Source organism: Punica granatum, chromosome 5 (assembly GCF_007655135.1).
Source record: "Punica granatum isolate Tunisia-2019 chromosome 5, ASM765513v2, whole genome shotgun sequence".
NCBI classification, from domain to species: domain Eukaryota; kingdom Viridiplantae; phylum Streptophyta; class Magnoliopsida; order Myrtales; family Lythraceae; genus Punica; species Punica granatum.
Window position 1 is genome coordinate 3217199 of NC_045131.1, and position 14501 is coordinate 3231699.

The window sequence follows — 14501 nt, forward strand, 5'->3', positions numbered from 1 at the left end:
AATATATAACACGTCATATCTATATCATATTATATAGAATATCTATATTTATAATTTTGTGTGAAATCTATATCTATATGTTTGGAAAAATTTAAAAATAAAAAATTATCTTCCAAAAGATCCTGAAAAAATCGAGAAAATAATAACTAATTTAACAAATTATACAGTTTTAGAAATATTAAAATAAAAATAAAAAATATGTTTTTTAAAGAAAGTTAAAATGAAGAATATAATGATAGGTCCTGCAAATTTATATGTTTTAAAATTTTAATTGAAAAATCATTTTAAAAAATTGCTGAAAAATCGAAAAAATAATAACCGTTTTAAAAAATTATAATAATTTAAAAAATATTACAAATTTTAAAAAGCTTTTTTGTAGAAAGTTAAAAAATAAGAAAATATTAGTTTATTTATCCTATTCATTATAGATATTGTAATAAATAATAAATTATATTGTACATCTTCATCAAGAAGATTTGTATTCATGTTGATCAAGTCATTGTTATTTGTATTCACTGCGTTCCATAATTTAATCACTCTAACTTTTACCTCCCACGAATATTTTTCATGTGATACATCAGTCAGAATTTAAAAAAAAAAAATATATATATATATATATATATATACACATAATCAAAGAAGTAAATGTTGACGGAGGATTAGAAAGTCTATGCAGTCATTACCTTGATGTGTTTTGCTTGGTTATTTTCTAAAACCTTTGTTCTTGGGGCTTCCCATTTTGTTGGGAGACCGTGGACTCCACCTTTTGTAGACAAAATGTGCTCTGTTTGTTTCCAAAAAAAAAAATATATATATATATATATAATATAATATAATGTGTCACAATTTAGAAGTAGTAATCATATCTATAAATCTATAAAAGATTTAAAAAAATCGGATTTTCTCATGTTGTATATCTTTAATAAATTAAAACAAATTTTTTTATTAAAAATTAATATAAAAATTAAAAAAAAAATTAAAAAATTCAACAAAATTCCATTCAGCAAGGCGTTCTAACTCCATGTGGCCGGGCCAATCATAGCTCCAATTTGTATTATATATATATATATATTATTTATAACAGATTATCCTGGACATTTTTATCTACCTTAAAAAAAGGACAACTAAAATATAATCTGATTGCCTTATCCAAAACAAAAAAAGGGCATGAAATCCCAAAATTTCCTTAAAAATGTAATTGGTCAATAAATAGATTATAAACTACCGATTTATTTATATATTTTATTTTATTTTATTGGAATTTCGCCGAACATTGGATCATCGCTTCCTGTTTTGAGGACATTAACTTGGTAATCCAGACGAATGGTCAAGTCCAACAAGAATCGTGGTTTCCGTAATCAAATCTGATGGCATAGCTATTAATAAGGATTGATTTAAATGGTTCAGCACTTAATCCCCTTAACCAAAGTCTTAGATTCAAGTCTTGATAATAGAAAAAATCTTTAATTTGAAGAGTTTTATCTCTTAATGAATCGATTCAGTTTGAACTAAATTAGTCAGGATCCATTGAACTTTTGAATGCCATGATACATATTAAAATTTTTTTTATGGCATATCTTTTGTGGTACAAAATTATGAGTTCAGTTGTACTTCCGGAATGGATCTCTGCTTTGCTTCGATGTCCTACCTTCATGTAGTTCACTTAGCAAAAAAAAAAAAAAATTTCATGTAGCACTAACCGTGAAAACGGGACGTATGGTTCGTTCGTCGGCCACTGTCCTTGTCTCTGGTCTGATGAGCTAAGGTCACCAGCATGGCTCATACTTTGCCTGAACCAAACCGAATAAGATGTCCCAGTTCGGTTAAAATTTCCCACTCAAGCCCAAGCCAGAAAAACTGAACATGAACATCCCTTCTTACATATTGAAGTGAAAGATGTTCACAGCTTTCTAGCCCAATTGGCGCATATTTCATTCAATTTTCATCATATATGAACACTCTATTGCTAGTACATATCAGTACATAACCTGCCACTGACAGATTCCTCAGTCAAATGCTTTCTTCACTAGTAGTAGAATTACATACACCGAGCATTAGGTAATCTACAGCCGACTATCACCACAGACCATAGCCAAAGCCTTCAGCTCTGGAAACTCGCCATTGTTCAATCCGGCGCTGGAGGACGCTGTTTACTTCTCAAGTGTCAGCCTCTATCGAACATGATGGATTGATGGAAGACAAGGACAGTTATTCCTTCATTTGAGCCTCAATGAAGATGACTGGGTACCCCATACCAAGTTATACAAGTAGACGACCTAGTAACGTTTCAGATGCAATCCAAAGTTTATATACGTTAGCTAAATTCTGCCAGCTTGGTCAATCAATGTACCGACTTGATCCCCGCACAATGCCCTCGAGATGTTGCCGGGATTGAGAAGATTAAACACCACAACTGTCAGAAAAGTACATGTGATCAGCAGAGACGGGGAAAAAGAATATTCAAGTACACCAGGAATCCTAATCTCCGATAGATGATGTTATTTATGGTGATGTGACGATCGATGTTCTATGCATTAGGCACTGAGGAAAAGAACCAACCAGGAATTCCATTGTCTTCGCAGAAGGTGAGTGCCATCATGTCCATGGAGGTCGCGCCCCTTGCAGCCAATTCCCTGAAAGAGATGTGCTCGAACGTGACATTGCTGTCCTGGGAGTTGCAGTCGTAAACACCATCCACATTGGTGCCTTTTACAAGTGCTTCAGCATGAACTGCAGGCAAGTATAACCTTGTCAATTTTAGCAACCAATCAATCAACTTATCAAAAAATGTGGTAATGATGAATGAGGCAGAAGCCATACTCTCCGAAGCCCGGAGAGCTGCAGCCGTATCCGTGGAGAAGAGAGGATTCCCGGTGCCAGCACCGATCCCGCCAAAGATTACAACTCGGCCTTTCTCAAGATGTCGAATGGCTCTCTGTCTGCTGTATGGCTCAGCAACTTCCTGCATGGGAAACGCAGACTGCACACGGCACTGAACACCGATCTTCTCTAGAGCTGACTGAAGCAGAACAGAATTCATCACTGTCGCCATCATGCTGAGAAGAACACAAGAAGTTAAAATCATATGCATAAAAAATACTGAACAAGACAACGCCAATACAGAAAAGGAAAATAACAGCCCCAATCAGCAATATGAGGTTTGAGAGTGCAGCGATGCTTTTCAACTACCCTACTTGCACAGGTAAAGACTCAAACTAAAAAAAATGTGGCCAAGCAGGCAACTGGGAAACATATTTACTACAGAAATGACAAATGTATTGTGTAGCAATCAAGCATCCGTTATCCAACACAAACTTTAGTTGAATACAACGTACTGCAAGACCCAGTAGATTGCATTACCCAATCTGATAAGCAGTACATCTTTCTAGACCCGTAGCAGTCACCCACGATTCGCCACAAAAGAAGTTGCTACCTCCTACAACAATCGCTACCTGAAAATCATAACGAGAATCAATTCTATATGTCAGATCGAAAGGGAAGCAAACACAAGTATGCAAAAAACAATCTCGAAAGAATAAGCACCTCTACACCAATGCGGCATGCAATTGCAACTTCTCGGGCAATCAACATTGGCACCTGATGGCATAAAAAGGGGAAAGCAAAGATAATATTAACTTGACCTACAACAGGAAAAAACCATTATAATGAACAATCCCAAATTGTGAGTTGTAACCTTCGGGTCTATGTTGTTTGGCCCGCTGCCACACAGAGCAGCACCGCTAATCTTGAAAACAACTCTCCGCCACCTCGGGGTTGATGGTGATTTGGACTTCATGTTGTTTATTGGTCCTGCTGGTGAGGGAGTTGCTGCTGCAAATCTACCAAACATATCACAGGCCCAGGTCAGCTTACAGGAATTGCCCGGGGAAACAAGCATAGACAAAAGAAGAAAATCAGAGTTAAATTATGAGAACACATTGCTATTCTGTTCCCAATTCAAGTTATCCATCGGTTCCCCGAAAATGGACGGACCCCGTTTCATATCCTACCGGGTGGGAATTGACAATCCCCCAATAACCCATTTCCAGCTATAAACACTTTCTACTGAGGCAACAAGATGGTAGATTTCAAAGATATGGAACTCCATTCAGCTCTACGGTGAATGTTCAACCATGAAAACCTCCATTTATCATAATATTCCCGTAAGATCGGTCAAAAAACCCAAATTTGAGAAACCTAACCAAAAGATCTCTTCCCGGAATCAGATTGCTCCCCAAATCGAATTTTCTTCTTTTACCTCTTAGATTGCCGAGCGGAGCTCGCAGATGCAACGAGAGGTTTCTCGTCATCGGTTGCGGTTTTAGAGGGCAGAGAATTGCCTACAATCTCCTCCAACTTCTTGAACCAAGGCCAGTGACTGACCGATACGCCGCCATTGGTCATCCTATGCCTCTCGAGCTTGTACCTCTTCTTTAAATTGTCCACCTTGTTCTTGCACTGCTCCACGCTCTTCGTCTGCTTGTCGCACCTCTCGCTCACCGTCGCTGCCACCTCCTCCCAGTCCCTACCCCGCAGATTCCCCCGATTCAGCTGCATAAACTTCTCCGAGTACGCATCCAGCAGGCACGCGATCGCCGCGTCACTCCACTCCTCCCGGTCCTTCCGGTACTCGCCCCCGCCCGACGAAGCCGCCGCGGATCCGCCGCCCGCGCCAGCAGGCTTCTTCCTGAAGCTGTACGGGGTCCCACCGTCGCTGAGCTCATCCTGGCTCTTCCGCTTGTCGGACCGCAAATCCGCGCGGGACTTGCCGGGATCCGACCCCGTGGGGTTGAACGGGTTGGAGTTCTCGTCGGCGGAGAAAGGATTGACATCCTGGTAGGCGGATTCTCCGTAATCATCTCCCGTCTCGGGGACCTCGGCCCCAGCCGACGCGGCGGCGAGCTTCTTGGGGCTGGGAGGGGGCTGCTGCTGGGGCTGGATCGGGGCAGCAGGCTTGGCGTTGTACCGCTGGGGGGCGTAGGGCTGGTGGAGGTGGTGGGAGGCGTTGAGCTGGGGGTGGTGGTTAGGGTTTGTGGGGTGGTGAGAGTGGTGGGGATCGTCGCCTAGGAGGGAGAAGTCGTCGTCACAGGACGCCATGGAAGGAACGTTAGGGTTAGGGTTTCCGGTAAGACGACGTTACGGATGGAAAATGGGACGGTGCGTGGATCGGGGAGTGAGTATTAACGGAAGGTGAGATGGGCCGTCACGGATGGTAACGGCCCTGTTATGATACAATACATCAGATTTGGATGTCTCCGTTCTTGCAAGTCTCTGCCGTAGGATGTCCGAGTCTCATTCGTCAAACCAAAAAATTAAAACTAACGTTTGGTTATAGCTCTGTTACTCGTCGATTGCGAAGAAGAAGTGTGATTGCTTCGACTACATGATTTTCACCGTGGGTTTGAATTCGATGCTAATGTTTAGAAGCAAATTTTACGGAAAAGTTAATATCGATTAGTTATATGCGTAAATGACTGCAATCACGACCGCTTTAAAGAATGAGATACGTTTAACAATAGAACTTTTAAGAATACTGTCAAGACAGTTCTATTTCAACTTGAAATGAGCCTGCTCATATCTTGAGAGGTCGACTTTGTGAAGGAAGGAGTCAACTGCATGAAATGCTTAGGGTTGAATTAATCTTAGCAGAAATAATTTATTCGATCGACCGATGAATTTATTTAATCTAGAATCCAATACAAAAGAAGAAAAAAGGAAACTTCATCCCTTGGTTTGGACCTTTGAGCACCTGACCTGACCTATGGAGATCCCAACGGCCGCACACTGTAATAATAAAAACCTTACAAGAAGACAGGCCGTTGTTTGAGGTTTCAGTTTTGACCTTAGTTTTATCCATCAAATCTCTCATGTTTCGTGTCCGCAGTTGCATTGGATTTGGTGAAAAAATATTTAATTAGTATTATTTATATACATTAAACGAATAAAAATTAATCAAAATATTTATGAGTTCATTGTGAGATCGGTCTTTTGTTTTCAAACATTTTAATTGAACATAATGGGTAATATTCATCTAATATTTACTCGTGTTTAGGCGCGGGGGTAATACTCGTCTACTCTTCATTCACGTGCTCCACGCCCTTCCCTAGTTTCTAATTGCCCCATTACACCAAAGCCCGTGGTCTTTTTTTTTTTTCATTTTTCATTTTTTTAAAGGTTTGCGCTAATATAAATATCTCCAACCTAATCTCGCCCCCTTCGTTTGTGTTGTCTAGAAATATATCTCGTTCGTTTGGTATAATGTTGCAAAATAATGACGGTCATAATACGGCTTTCCAAGATGCATTTTCAATGAAAAACTTGTTCTTTCCATCGCTGAGTTCAAATTTTATCAGGAAGAGCGACTTAAAATGTGTTATTCTGTAAATAAATTTACTAGTGAGGCGAACATTACTTGATTCGACTCGATCAAAGCCCGCGGCGTACTGTCACCCGGCTAGGTGCCATTTGGATGGTCGACAATGGTGGCGCTCGACCGATGCTGCCTAGTCAAAATCCAGCAGCTCATCGGGGTTCCCGTGGGACCCAGAGGCCGAATCCTACTTCAATCAATTGCTGAAAAAAAAATATATATATATATATATATATATAAGTAAATCAATAATAAAGCCCCAAAAGAAGTAAATCGACAATTAATTAATTAATGAAAAATGAATAACCAAAGCCGAATAATAATAATAATTAGAGAAAAGCAGCAAATTCTGAAAAGGAGACAAATACGCTCTGCTGGCTTCACTGCACGCCACCCTATTTGATCTCTCTTCCTCTCTCTCTCTTGCCCCCCTCCCCTCCCAAAAATACCGCTTTCTTCCTTCTCCGGCGTGCATACGTCTCGTCTCCGATCAAGCTCCGGTTTTTTATTCCTCGAAGATGCATTCCAGCCACCTGCTTCTCGAGGAGCCCATCAGGATGGCTTCGATTCTGGAGCCCTCCAAGGCCGTAAGTCGTTCTTCGACCCCGCGATTGGTTCTTCGTCCCGATTCACGATCTGTTCGTCCGGCGACGAAAACCTCATCTCCCTTTTTGTGGCTTTAAGTGATTCCTTCTGATTTCGGTTTCCTTGCTTATAATCAATGGGCAGAACTTCTTCTCCGCAATGACGAAGATCGTCGGGACCTTGGGGCCCAAGTCACGCTCTGTGGAGGTCATCTCTGGGTGCCTCAAGGCCGGGATGTCTGGTTAGTCGGTTCCCATGCTGTAAAGTTTGTTAATTTCTGGAGGTATTTCTGAAGTTTGGTCAGCTTCAGCTCGTTTTGGCCGTGATTTTGACGTGCTTCCTTCCCATCCAACAGTGGCTCGATTTGACTTCTCCTGGGGTGACGCTGAATATCATCGGGAGACTTTGGAGAATCTGAAGGCTGCCGTCAAGGGCACTAAGAAGCTCTGCGCTGTGAGATTTCCGTTAAAAAGTTTTTACCTTGTAAAGATGAATGCTTACTTTTATTTGCCGCTTGCAACTTTATACTCGTTTACTCGAAGCACTATGCTGTTGGGTGAGCATTAATGTAACAGAGAAAAGCTTTTCTTTTTTAATCCTGCCTCGTTGCTTCAGCGTTAAGTTGTTTGAAAGCGTCAATGGTGTCTTTCACTGTAGCTCGAATGATGTGGTTCTTCAACACTTCGTCTTTTGCCTTCAGGTTATGCTGGATACGGTTGGGGCCGAGCTGCAGGTGGTGAATAAAACTGAGAAAGCTATTTCACTTCTGGCTGATGGTGTTGTCGTCTTGACGCCTGATCAGGGACAAGAAGCCTCTTCGGAGCTATTGCCTATCAATTTTGATGGGCTTTCCAAGGTTTAATATTTTGTATATTTTATGCACACACACGTTGTCAATAGGAAATTTGTCCATACTGAATCCAAATGGATTCAGGAAAGTTCTCCCAGATATTAAGCAACATGAGTACTCACTACTGATGTTAAATAACTGCATTCCATCATGTGAACTTGTCCAGTGATCTATTTTATTGCATGGAGTCCTTGACTTGCTTGTTTTAAGCAATATAAGATTGATATCATTCTTAATTTTGAATTTATCCTCTGACAAAATCAGGCAGTGAAGAAGGGAGATACCATTTTTGTGGGTCAATATTTGTTTACCGGAAGTGAGACTACTTCAGTATGGTTGGAGGTGAGGAACCTCTAATTGCTGCATTCAGTCGGATCTAGTTCGCCAATATGTTCACACATCTTTATTATTATTATTATTATTTTTGAGTATGTCATTGTCCTGCTCCTCTTGAACTTCATTCTGGAAGCAGGAATATTATGTCTTGATGATAGCATGCAATGATTATGAAGTATGATCTATTTAACCGTCTTTGAGCAGGTTTCGGAAGTCAAGGGGGATGATGTAGTCTGTGTGATAAAGAACTCTGCAACATTGGCTGGATCATTGTTCACCCTACATGCCTCCCAAGTTCGTATTGATCTGCCTACCCTTTCTGATAAAGACAAGGAGGTGAGGAATTCCCATGAGTGGCTGTGATTTTTATAACAAAAAAATTGTCCATTGTCTGTGTGATAGTATTTTTAGGATTTTCTAGCGTCCTGTTCACTCATCTGGCGGTGTGCTTTGTACTGTATTGCCTGCCATAGGTGATAAGCTCCTGGGGAGTTCAAAATAAGATCGACTTCCTTTCTCTGTCTTACACTCGTCACGCTGAAGATGTTCGCCAAGTAAGAATCCTTTGAAAAGATTCTTTACACCTTTCCAGTTTTGTGTTGATACTAAGATCTTCAATTTGTTATGGCTGCACTGTGTAACTGTGGAATACCGACATTTCAAATTCAATGCAGGCAAGGGAGTTCCTCTCTAAGTTGGGAGACCTTAGTCAAACTCACATTTTCGCAAAAATTGAAAATATTGAGGTAAACCTGACTCTCGGAAATCAATACAGTTTCATTGAAGGATTTTGACTTTGAATTACTGATCGATGTTCACCCTACATGCATAGGGTTTAAATCATTTTGACGAGATTCTGCAAGAAGCGGATGGCATCATTCTTTCTCGTGGTAATCTGGGCATAGATCTTCCACCTGAGAAGGTAGTACTGCTATACTCTTCCCCAGAAGATTGAGCAAATTAAACTGGTTAGCTTAAGGGTTGTCCGTTTGATGGAAAAAAATTAAAGTTTGACAGATCTTTGAATTGAGCATGTATTCTGAAGTCCCCTTTGCCTATGGATTTGTACCAGAAAAGTAGAACTGTTTTCTACAATTTTATACTTGGCTTAGCTTTTGTTGGAGTAAACACGCTGTTAATTGCGCTGTCATGGACTGTGCAGGTGTTTTTGTTTCAAAAGGCTGCAGTTTACAAATGTAACATGGCCGGAAAGCCAGCAGTGGTTACTCGTGTTGTGGACAGTATGACTGATAACCTGAGACCTACTCGTGCTGAAGCAACTGATGTTGCTAATGCTGTGCTAGATGGTAAGTCATTATTTTCTTCTCTCCTTATACTGTGTAGTAGGTGCTGATATGTAATATGGAGTTGTCTTAGGAATGCATAGGTGATTTCTGGAAGTTTCAGATGCAGAAGGGACATGATAACACCAAAATATATACACCTAAGGGAGAGAGTGTTGTGCCTGTAATTTAAGAGCTAGTTTTGTCTAAGGGTGCAAAGGGGTTCACAACTTTATTTCAGTGACATTTTCATGGATTGGACACTGTTCAGTTGTTGCTTGTCAGGACAGTTCATGTTGCTAGATTTGCTTTGTTAGTACTTCATATGATTTATCTGTTGTGCTTTTATCTTTGAAAGCCAAATTTTCTAATCTTGTCATGCGTTCCATTTTTATCGATGTCAGGAACTGATGCAATTCTTCTTGGTGCTGAAACCTTGCGTGGATTGTACCCTGTTGAGACTATATCAATTGTTGGCAAAATCTGCGCAGAGGTAGGTTGTTCACTTAGAAAGAGCTTTTTCCCCTTCTATGATTTATGTTAGTGGTTATTTACGTTGTGCATGTACCTGCTACCTGGAGAAAGATTCGAAAATTGTTTTTATGTTTATTCATGTTCCCCATGATCATTCCTCAGTCATACCCTTGACTTTTAATACTCCATTTTACAAGCCACTTGGAGAATCCTTTGTCTGTATTTATACATATTTGTAAAGCAACTGCTTGCTGATACTCACCACTATATACTTGACTGCTATAGGCAGAGAAGGTGTTTAATCAAGATTTATATTTCAAGAAGACCGTCAAATATGTTGGCGAGCCCATGACCCATTTGGAATCTATTGCTTCTTCTGCGGTTAGTACTACTTGATTGTGGGTACTCTTTTTTTCCGTTTATTTCTCGGTGTCCAGTAAAATGTCACCTTAAATTGGTGTCTCCTATTATGAGGTCCAGCCATTTAGATTGATGCTACTTGTTTCTCTTTTTAGGTTCGTGCGGCCATTAAGGTGAAGGCATCAGTTATTATTTGCTTCACCTCATCTGGAAGGGCTGCAAGGTATTATTTGATGGCTCTAGTGTTCATTGAATATGCTTTTTAGTTTGGATGCTCGTGCTTATCTTCGGAGAACGCCAAAAAATCATCAATATAGCTATTATATATAGCTCTGTCCAATCTTCAACTAATCTCTCATTCAATTGCAGATTGATAGCCAAGTATAGACCAACGATGCCAGCCTTATCAGTTGTTATTCCTCGACTTAAGACGAACCAATTGAAGTGGAGCTTTACCGGAGCCTTTGAGGTACTGCATTGATTTCTCAAAGCAGTCCTAACTTAATTTTGTTCTCTCTGAGTCTTTGTGATTTGAAACATGTAATTGAATATCTTTCTTATCGATTCTCAGGCAAGGCAGTCACTTATCGTTAGAGGCCTTTTCCCCATGCTTGCTGATCCTCGACATCCTGTGAGTTCTCTCCCCTTTTTTAACTCGAAGACGACTGCTGATCTCTTTTAAAAGTATATGTTGAGGATAATGGTATATTGGCAAAATATATGACTCGGGCCTGCTTACCAATTTCTTCATTCTTGTTTATTTACCTGGTCAGGCTGAGTCAACTAGCGCGACGAATGAGTCAATTTTGAAGGTCGCACTCGATCATGGCAAGGCTTGTGGGATCATCAAATCGCATGACCGGGTCGTGGTCTGCCAGAAGGTTGGGGACGCTTCCGTGGTCAAGATTATCGAACTCGAAGACTAAGCTGAAGGGAGGCTTAGCGCCTACTTTTGGTATTCCTTTTGGGGTGATTCTTTCCCTCCTATAGATGTCACATTAGGAGGTTTTCCTGGTGAAGAAAACCTGAACGGGGTGGGTGATTAGATTCACTTTGAAGGACCTGTAAGAATTTTTACACTGATGGGCGAACTTTTCCTGTCCAAATCTTTTATATGGAATTAAAAGGGCCATGATATGGCATTCACGGCCCCTTATTTATTTTCCTCTTTAAAATGTTGAACTTTGTCATTCGGTTCGGGTAAATGTTTATCAGTATCGGTACACTAAGGGTAAAATTTCGTCCAAATGGTTTTCTAAATTGATTCAAATCCATCTATTTCATTCCAAATAAAAACATGTTTTATTCAAATTTTTTTTGCTCCAAAGGTAATGAGATCCATTTAATTACAAAAGTCAGTGAAAATGTCCAAGAGAAAGGTTGCAAGAACAGAAATTACAGCGGATCCGCCATGACAACTTTAAAGGAAAATACATGTGATAAACAAACACATTAGATAAGCACAATTCAATTAAAGTGATCCATCCTTTGCCGTGATTCTAATTCTCGGTCTCATGCAACCATTCAATATGGACCCCAGTAATCTGATGTTTAAGCACATATTTCATTCAAATTGCTTCAAATATGTCACAAATCTCATTTGAATAGATATAAGTTATAGTATTATTTCCCGGAGATAACTAATTAAGTCGAAGTTTTGGTCGGCCGTCGATCTATGGATCAATCGAACAGCTTCTTAATCCTTTTGCTCATTATATTACTCGAATGGTTTAAAGAGACGATGCACCATGGATTCTTAATCCTTTTTCTTATTATATTATCCGGACGGTTTAGAGAGCCTCCATGCACTATGAATACATAACCATCGGAACAAAAGACAAGACTCATTGTAAAATTGTATTGCTGGTTTCAACTCATATGCGGTGGACGGGCAGCCATGGTTGCTGCGTGCGTGCCTGCATCGGATCGTGTAAGATGTTCTATGGGCATGAGAACTATGCAACTAGTTTAATTTAGAATAATAGCGTAAAGTTCCCGATCGTGTCAAGTTCGAGTCAAGTGGCAATCAATCGTGTCGAGTTTGATTCGAGTTAAATGCATTACACCATGTTGCATTTGGTTTCTCAGTAGAGATTTTCGACGGCTTTCAACACCGAGAAGAGAGTTGATACGATCGGTTCTTCAATTATTCATCTACCTTGATTACATCCGTGGTGATATAATCAAAATTCTGGGGCAAAAGACACATTGCCGAAAGAAGTAAGAAACAAGAAATAGAGAAAATAAGTGCAAACTTGCTTAAAGATCATATGAGACATCACTAAGAAACACCACTGAGGAACAACCACTTCTCTTCTCTCCTTTCGCCTATCTATGCTATCCTACTGCAGTATCTATTATACACTGTCAACGACAAACAATTTCTATCCCGTGATCTAAGAGGGATCACTTCTCTTGTTCGACGAGTTCTGCTGATGCTGGTGCTGCTGAGGGTCGAGGAGCTCAAGTTCCCTTTGCCTGAGGAGCAGCACCAGCCTCTGGTTCTCAAGCATCCGCCGCTCGTTCTCGAGCTTTGCCCTCTCCATCTCCCTCTCCTTCTTCACGCTGAACTTCAGCCACTTCAGCCTCTGCCTCTCGAGCTCATACGCCTCCCCTCTGTACCTCACCTGCTGCTCCTCGAGCTGCAGCAACTTCCCCTTCACCCACTGCTTCTTCTCCCACGGGCTTCTAACTGAATCTTGGATGATCCCCAGCACTTCGCCATTCAGTTGCTGCACCACTGCAGGAGATGGCGAGTACGAAAATTTCCTGGGGCGCTTCCGAGGATGATTGAGATTCCAAACATCATTCTCGTGTTCGTGATCTTCTTGCACATCCTCATCATCATCATCGTTCTCACCATCCTCCGAATCATCATCCTCATCATCATCATACTCCTCTTCTCCACTCCCTCCCCTTCCCGCCACTTTCGAGCTATCTGCTTCTGCCCTGCTAGGGATATCCTTTTCCCCCATAGGCAGATGATTCTCTGTGGCCCCGTGGGGGCACCTCTGTTGCTGCTGCTGCTGATGCTGCTCAGGCGAGTTGTGAGTCCCGCTGCTGCCACCGGGTGCCACTCCATGGCCACAGCTCGTGTGATAGGCACACATCTCCCGGAAGAACAAGTGCTTTGAGTTGAGCAGCTTCTTGACTTCCTCCTTCATCTTCGGGGACAAATCCATTGTCTCGAGCAGGCCTTGGTTCTCCACCACCCTGCAAGCAGTCCCCTTACCTAAAATGTCATTTACCCTCTTGTACCTCTTGTTGAGATCATTGAACTTATCCTCGCACTGTTGCGGTGACACATAGAACCCCTTCTCCATCATAGCCCGAGAGACCGACTTCCACTTACCCTTCTTCTGAAGCAAACCCCCTGACTTCTTCTTTGGGTCATTTGGTTCCGATCCAACCTCATCCCCAATATAGAAAACCGCCATAATTAGCAGCCTCACCATCGTATCAGTCCACTTCATCCTCTGCCAAGGGGAGGACTTGCTGTTGTTACCACTCTTTTTCGGGTCTCCTGCACTGTTATCATCATGCTCATCGTCCTCGCTGAGAGTCAGCTGCTGCTTCGATTTGGAAGAAGAATATTGGTACCCAGTTGGCTTAATTTGCTGTGATTGTGAGTGGTGGGGATCAAAACCCACTATTTGGGGGTGCTGAAGGGAATTAGGATTTTGGGCATTGGAGGGAGTCTGGTGGGGAGGCATTTCGAGACCTAGCATCCCTGAACCCATACCAGAAAACATCCCTCCCCCTAATCCACCTTGTTCCATAAATCAAACAGAAGCCCTAGAGATTGACAGAGCAATGCTACACTCCTCTTCTATCAAGATCAAATTTTTTTACCGACCCAGCTCCATAAACAAGAATTGGAAGCTCAAAATCAACAAACAACTTCAATACTACTCAAAGCAAGAAAAATGGGCCATACCCCATGGGACGAAATGACAAATGCGAGCTCCCCCTGAAGCTTCGCGCACATGTCCTTCTTCATGCGGTTGCAGGAATGAACCTTTTCCGAACGGCCATAGCTGTAGAACAAGTAAATAAGGATGGAGAGAAAAGATGAAGGTGGGGTGGTTTTTAGGTGCATTGAATAAGAAAGGGGAGGTATATACAGCGGGAGAAGCAGCCGGTTTTTCGGTTGGCGGTAAGGGAGATGGAGGCCGATGGAAAACTGCCCATGGTTTTGGCTTCTGATTTGGAAGACAATGGCACCTTTTACCCACAGGAATTT

The 14501-nt window shown here is 41.4% G+C and overlaps 3 protein-coding genes across 3 annotated transcripts; 1 reads left to right on the top strand and 2 right to left on the bottom strand.

The window, feature by feature from the left end:
* Window positions 1-1853: 1853 nt before the first annotated feature.
* LOC116208053 lies at window positions 1854-5234 on the bottom strand. Its single transcript, XM_031541257.1, has 7 exons — window positions 4259-5234; window positions 3695-3839; window positions 3544-3597; window positions 3361-3452; window positions 2821-3056; window positions 2560-2730; window positions 1854-2413 (listed from the first exon to the last, which is right to left on the bottom strand). Exons 1-7 carry the CDS (start codon window positions 5095-5097, stop codon window positions 2319-2321), a joined length of 1632 nt encoding a protein of 543 aa, XP_031397117.1. The 5' UTR covers window positions 5098-5234; the 3' UTR covers window positions 1854-2318.
* Window positions 5235-6738: 1504 nt separating this feature from the next.
* LOC116208054 (pyruvate kinase 1, cytosolic) lies at window positions 6739-11433 on the top strand. Its single transcript, XM_031541258.1, has 16 exons — window positions 6739-6957; window positions 7100-7196; window positions 7311-7408; window positions 7656-7811; window positions 8070-8147; window positions 8346-8477; window positions 8615-8695; window positions 8816-8887; window positions 8974-9063; window positions 9304-9448; window positions 9829-9917; window positions 10184-10279; window positions 10414-10481; window positions 10628-10727; window positions 10830-10889; window positions 11032-11433. Exons 1-16 carry the CDS (start codon window positions 6889-6891, stop codon window positions 11182-11184), a joined length of 1584 nt encoding a protein of 527 aa, XP_031397118.1. The 5' UTR covers window positions 6739-6888; the 3' UTR covers window positions 11185-11433.
* A 946-nt stretch (window positions 11434-12379) lies between these two features.
* Window positions 12380-14501, bottom strand: LOC116208795. The gene has a single exon (XM_031542356.1). It carries the CDS (start codon window positions 14035-14037, stop codon window positions 12655-12657), a length of 1383 nt encoding a protein of 460 aa, XP_031398216.1. The 5' UTR covers window positions 14038-14501; the 3' UTR covers window positions 12380-12654.

Excerpts from the sequence above, each read along its gene's own strand:
- LOC116208795 (XM_031542356.1), bottom strand. The coding sequence starts at position 14,037 with ATGGAACAAGGTGGATTAGGGGGAGGGATGTTTTCTGGTATGGGTTCA.
- LOC116208053 (XM_031541257.1), bottom strand. The coding sequence starts at position 5,097 with ATGGCGTCCTGTGACGACGACTTCTCCCTCCTAGGCGACGATCCCCAC. Across the intron at positions 3,598-3,694 it reads CAAACAACATAGACCCGAAG|GTGCCAATGTTGATTGCCCG; the intron begins GTTACAACTCAC and ends TTATGCCATCAG. Across the intron at positions 2,414-2,559 it reads CGAAGACAATGGAATTCCTG|TTGTGGTGTTTAATCTTCTC; the intron begins GTTGGTTCTTTT and ends CTTTTCTGACAG.
- LOC116208054 (XM_031541258.1), top strand. The coding sequence starts at position 6,889 with ATGCATTCCAGCCACCTGCTTCTCGAGGAGCCCATCAGGATGGCTTCG. Across the intron at positions 7,197-7,310 it reads CCTCAAGGCCGGGATGTCTG|TGGCTCGATTTGACTTCTCC; the intron begins GTTAGTCGGTTC and ends CCCATCCAACAG. Across the intron at positions 8,696-8,815 it reads ACGCTGAAGATGTTCGCCAA|GCAAGGGAGTTCCTCTCTAA; the intron begins GTAAGAATCCTT and ends AATTCAATGCAG.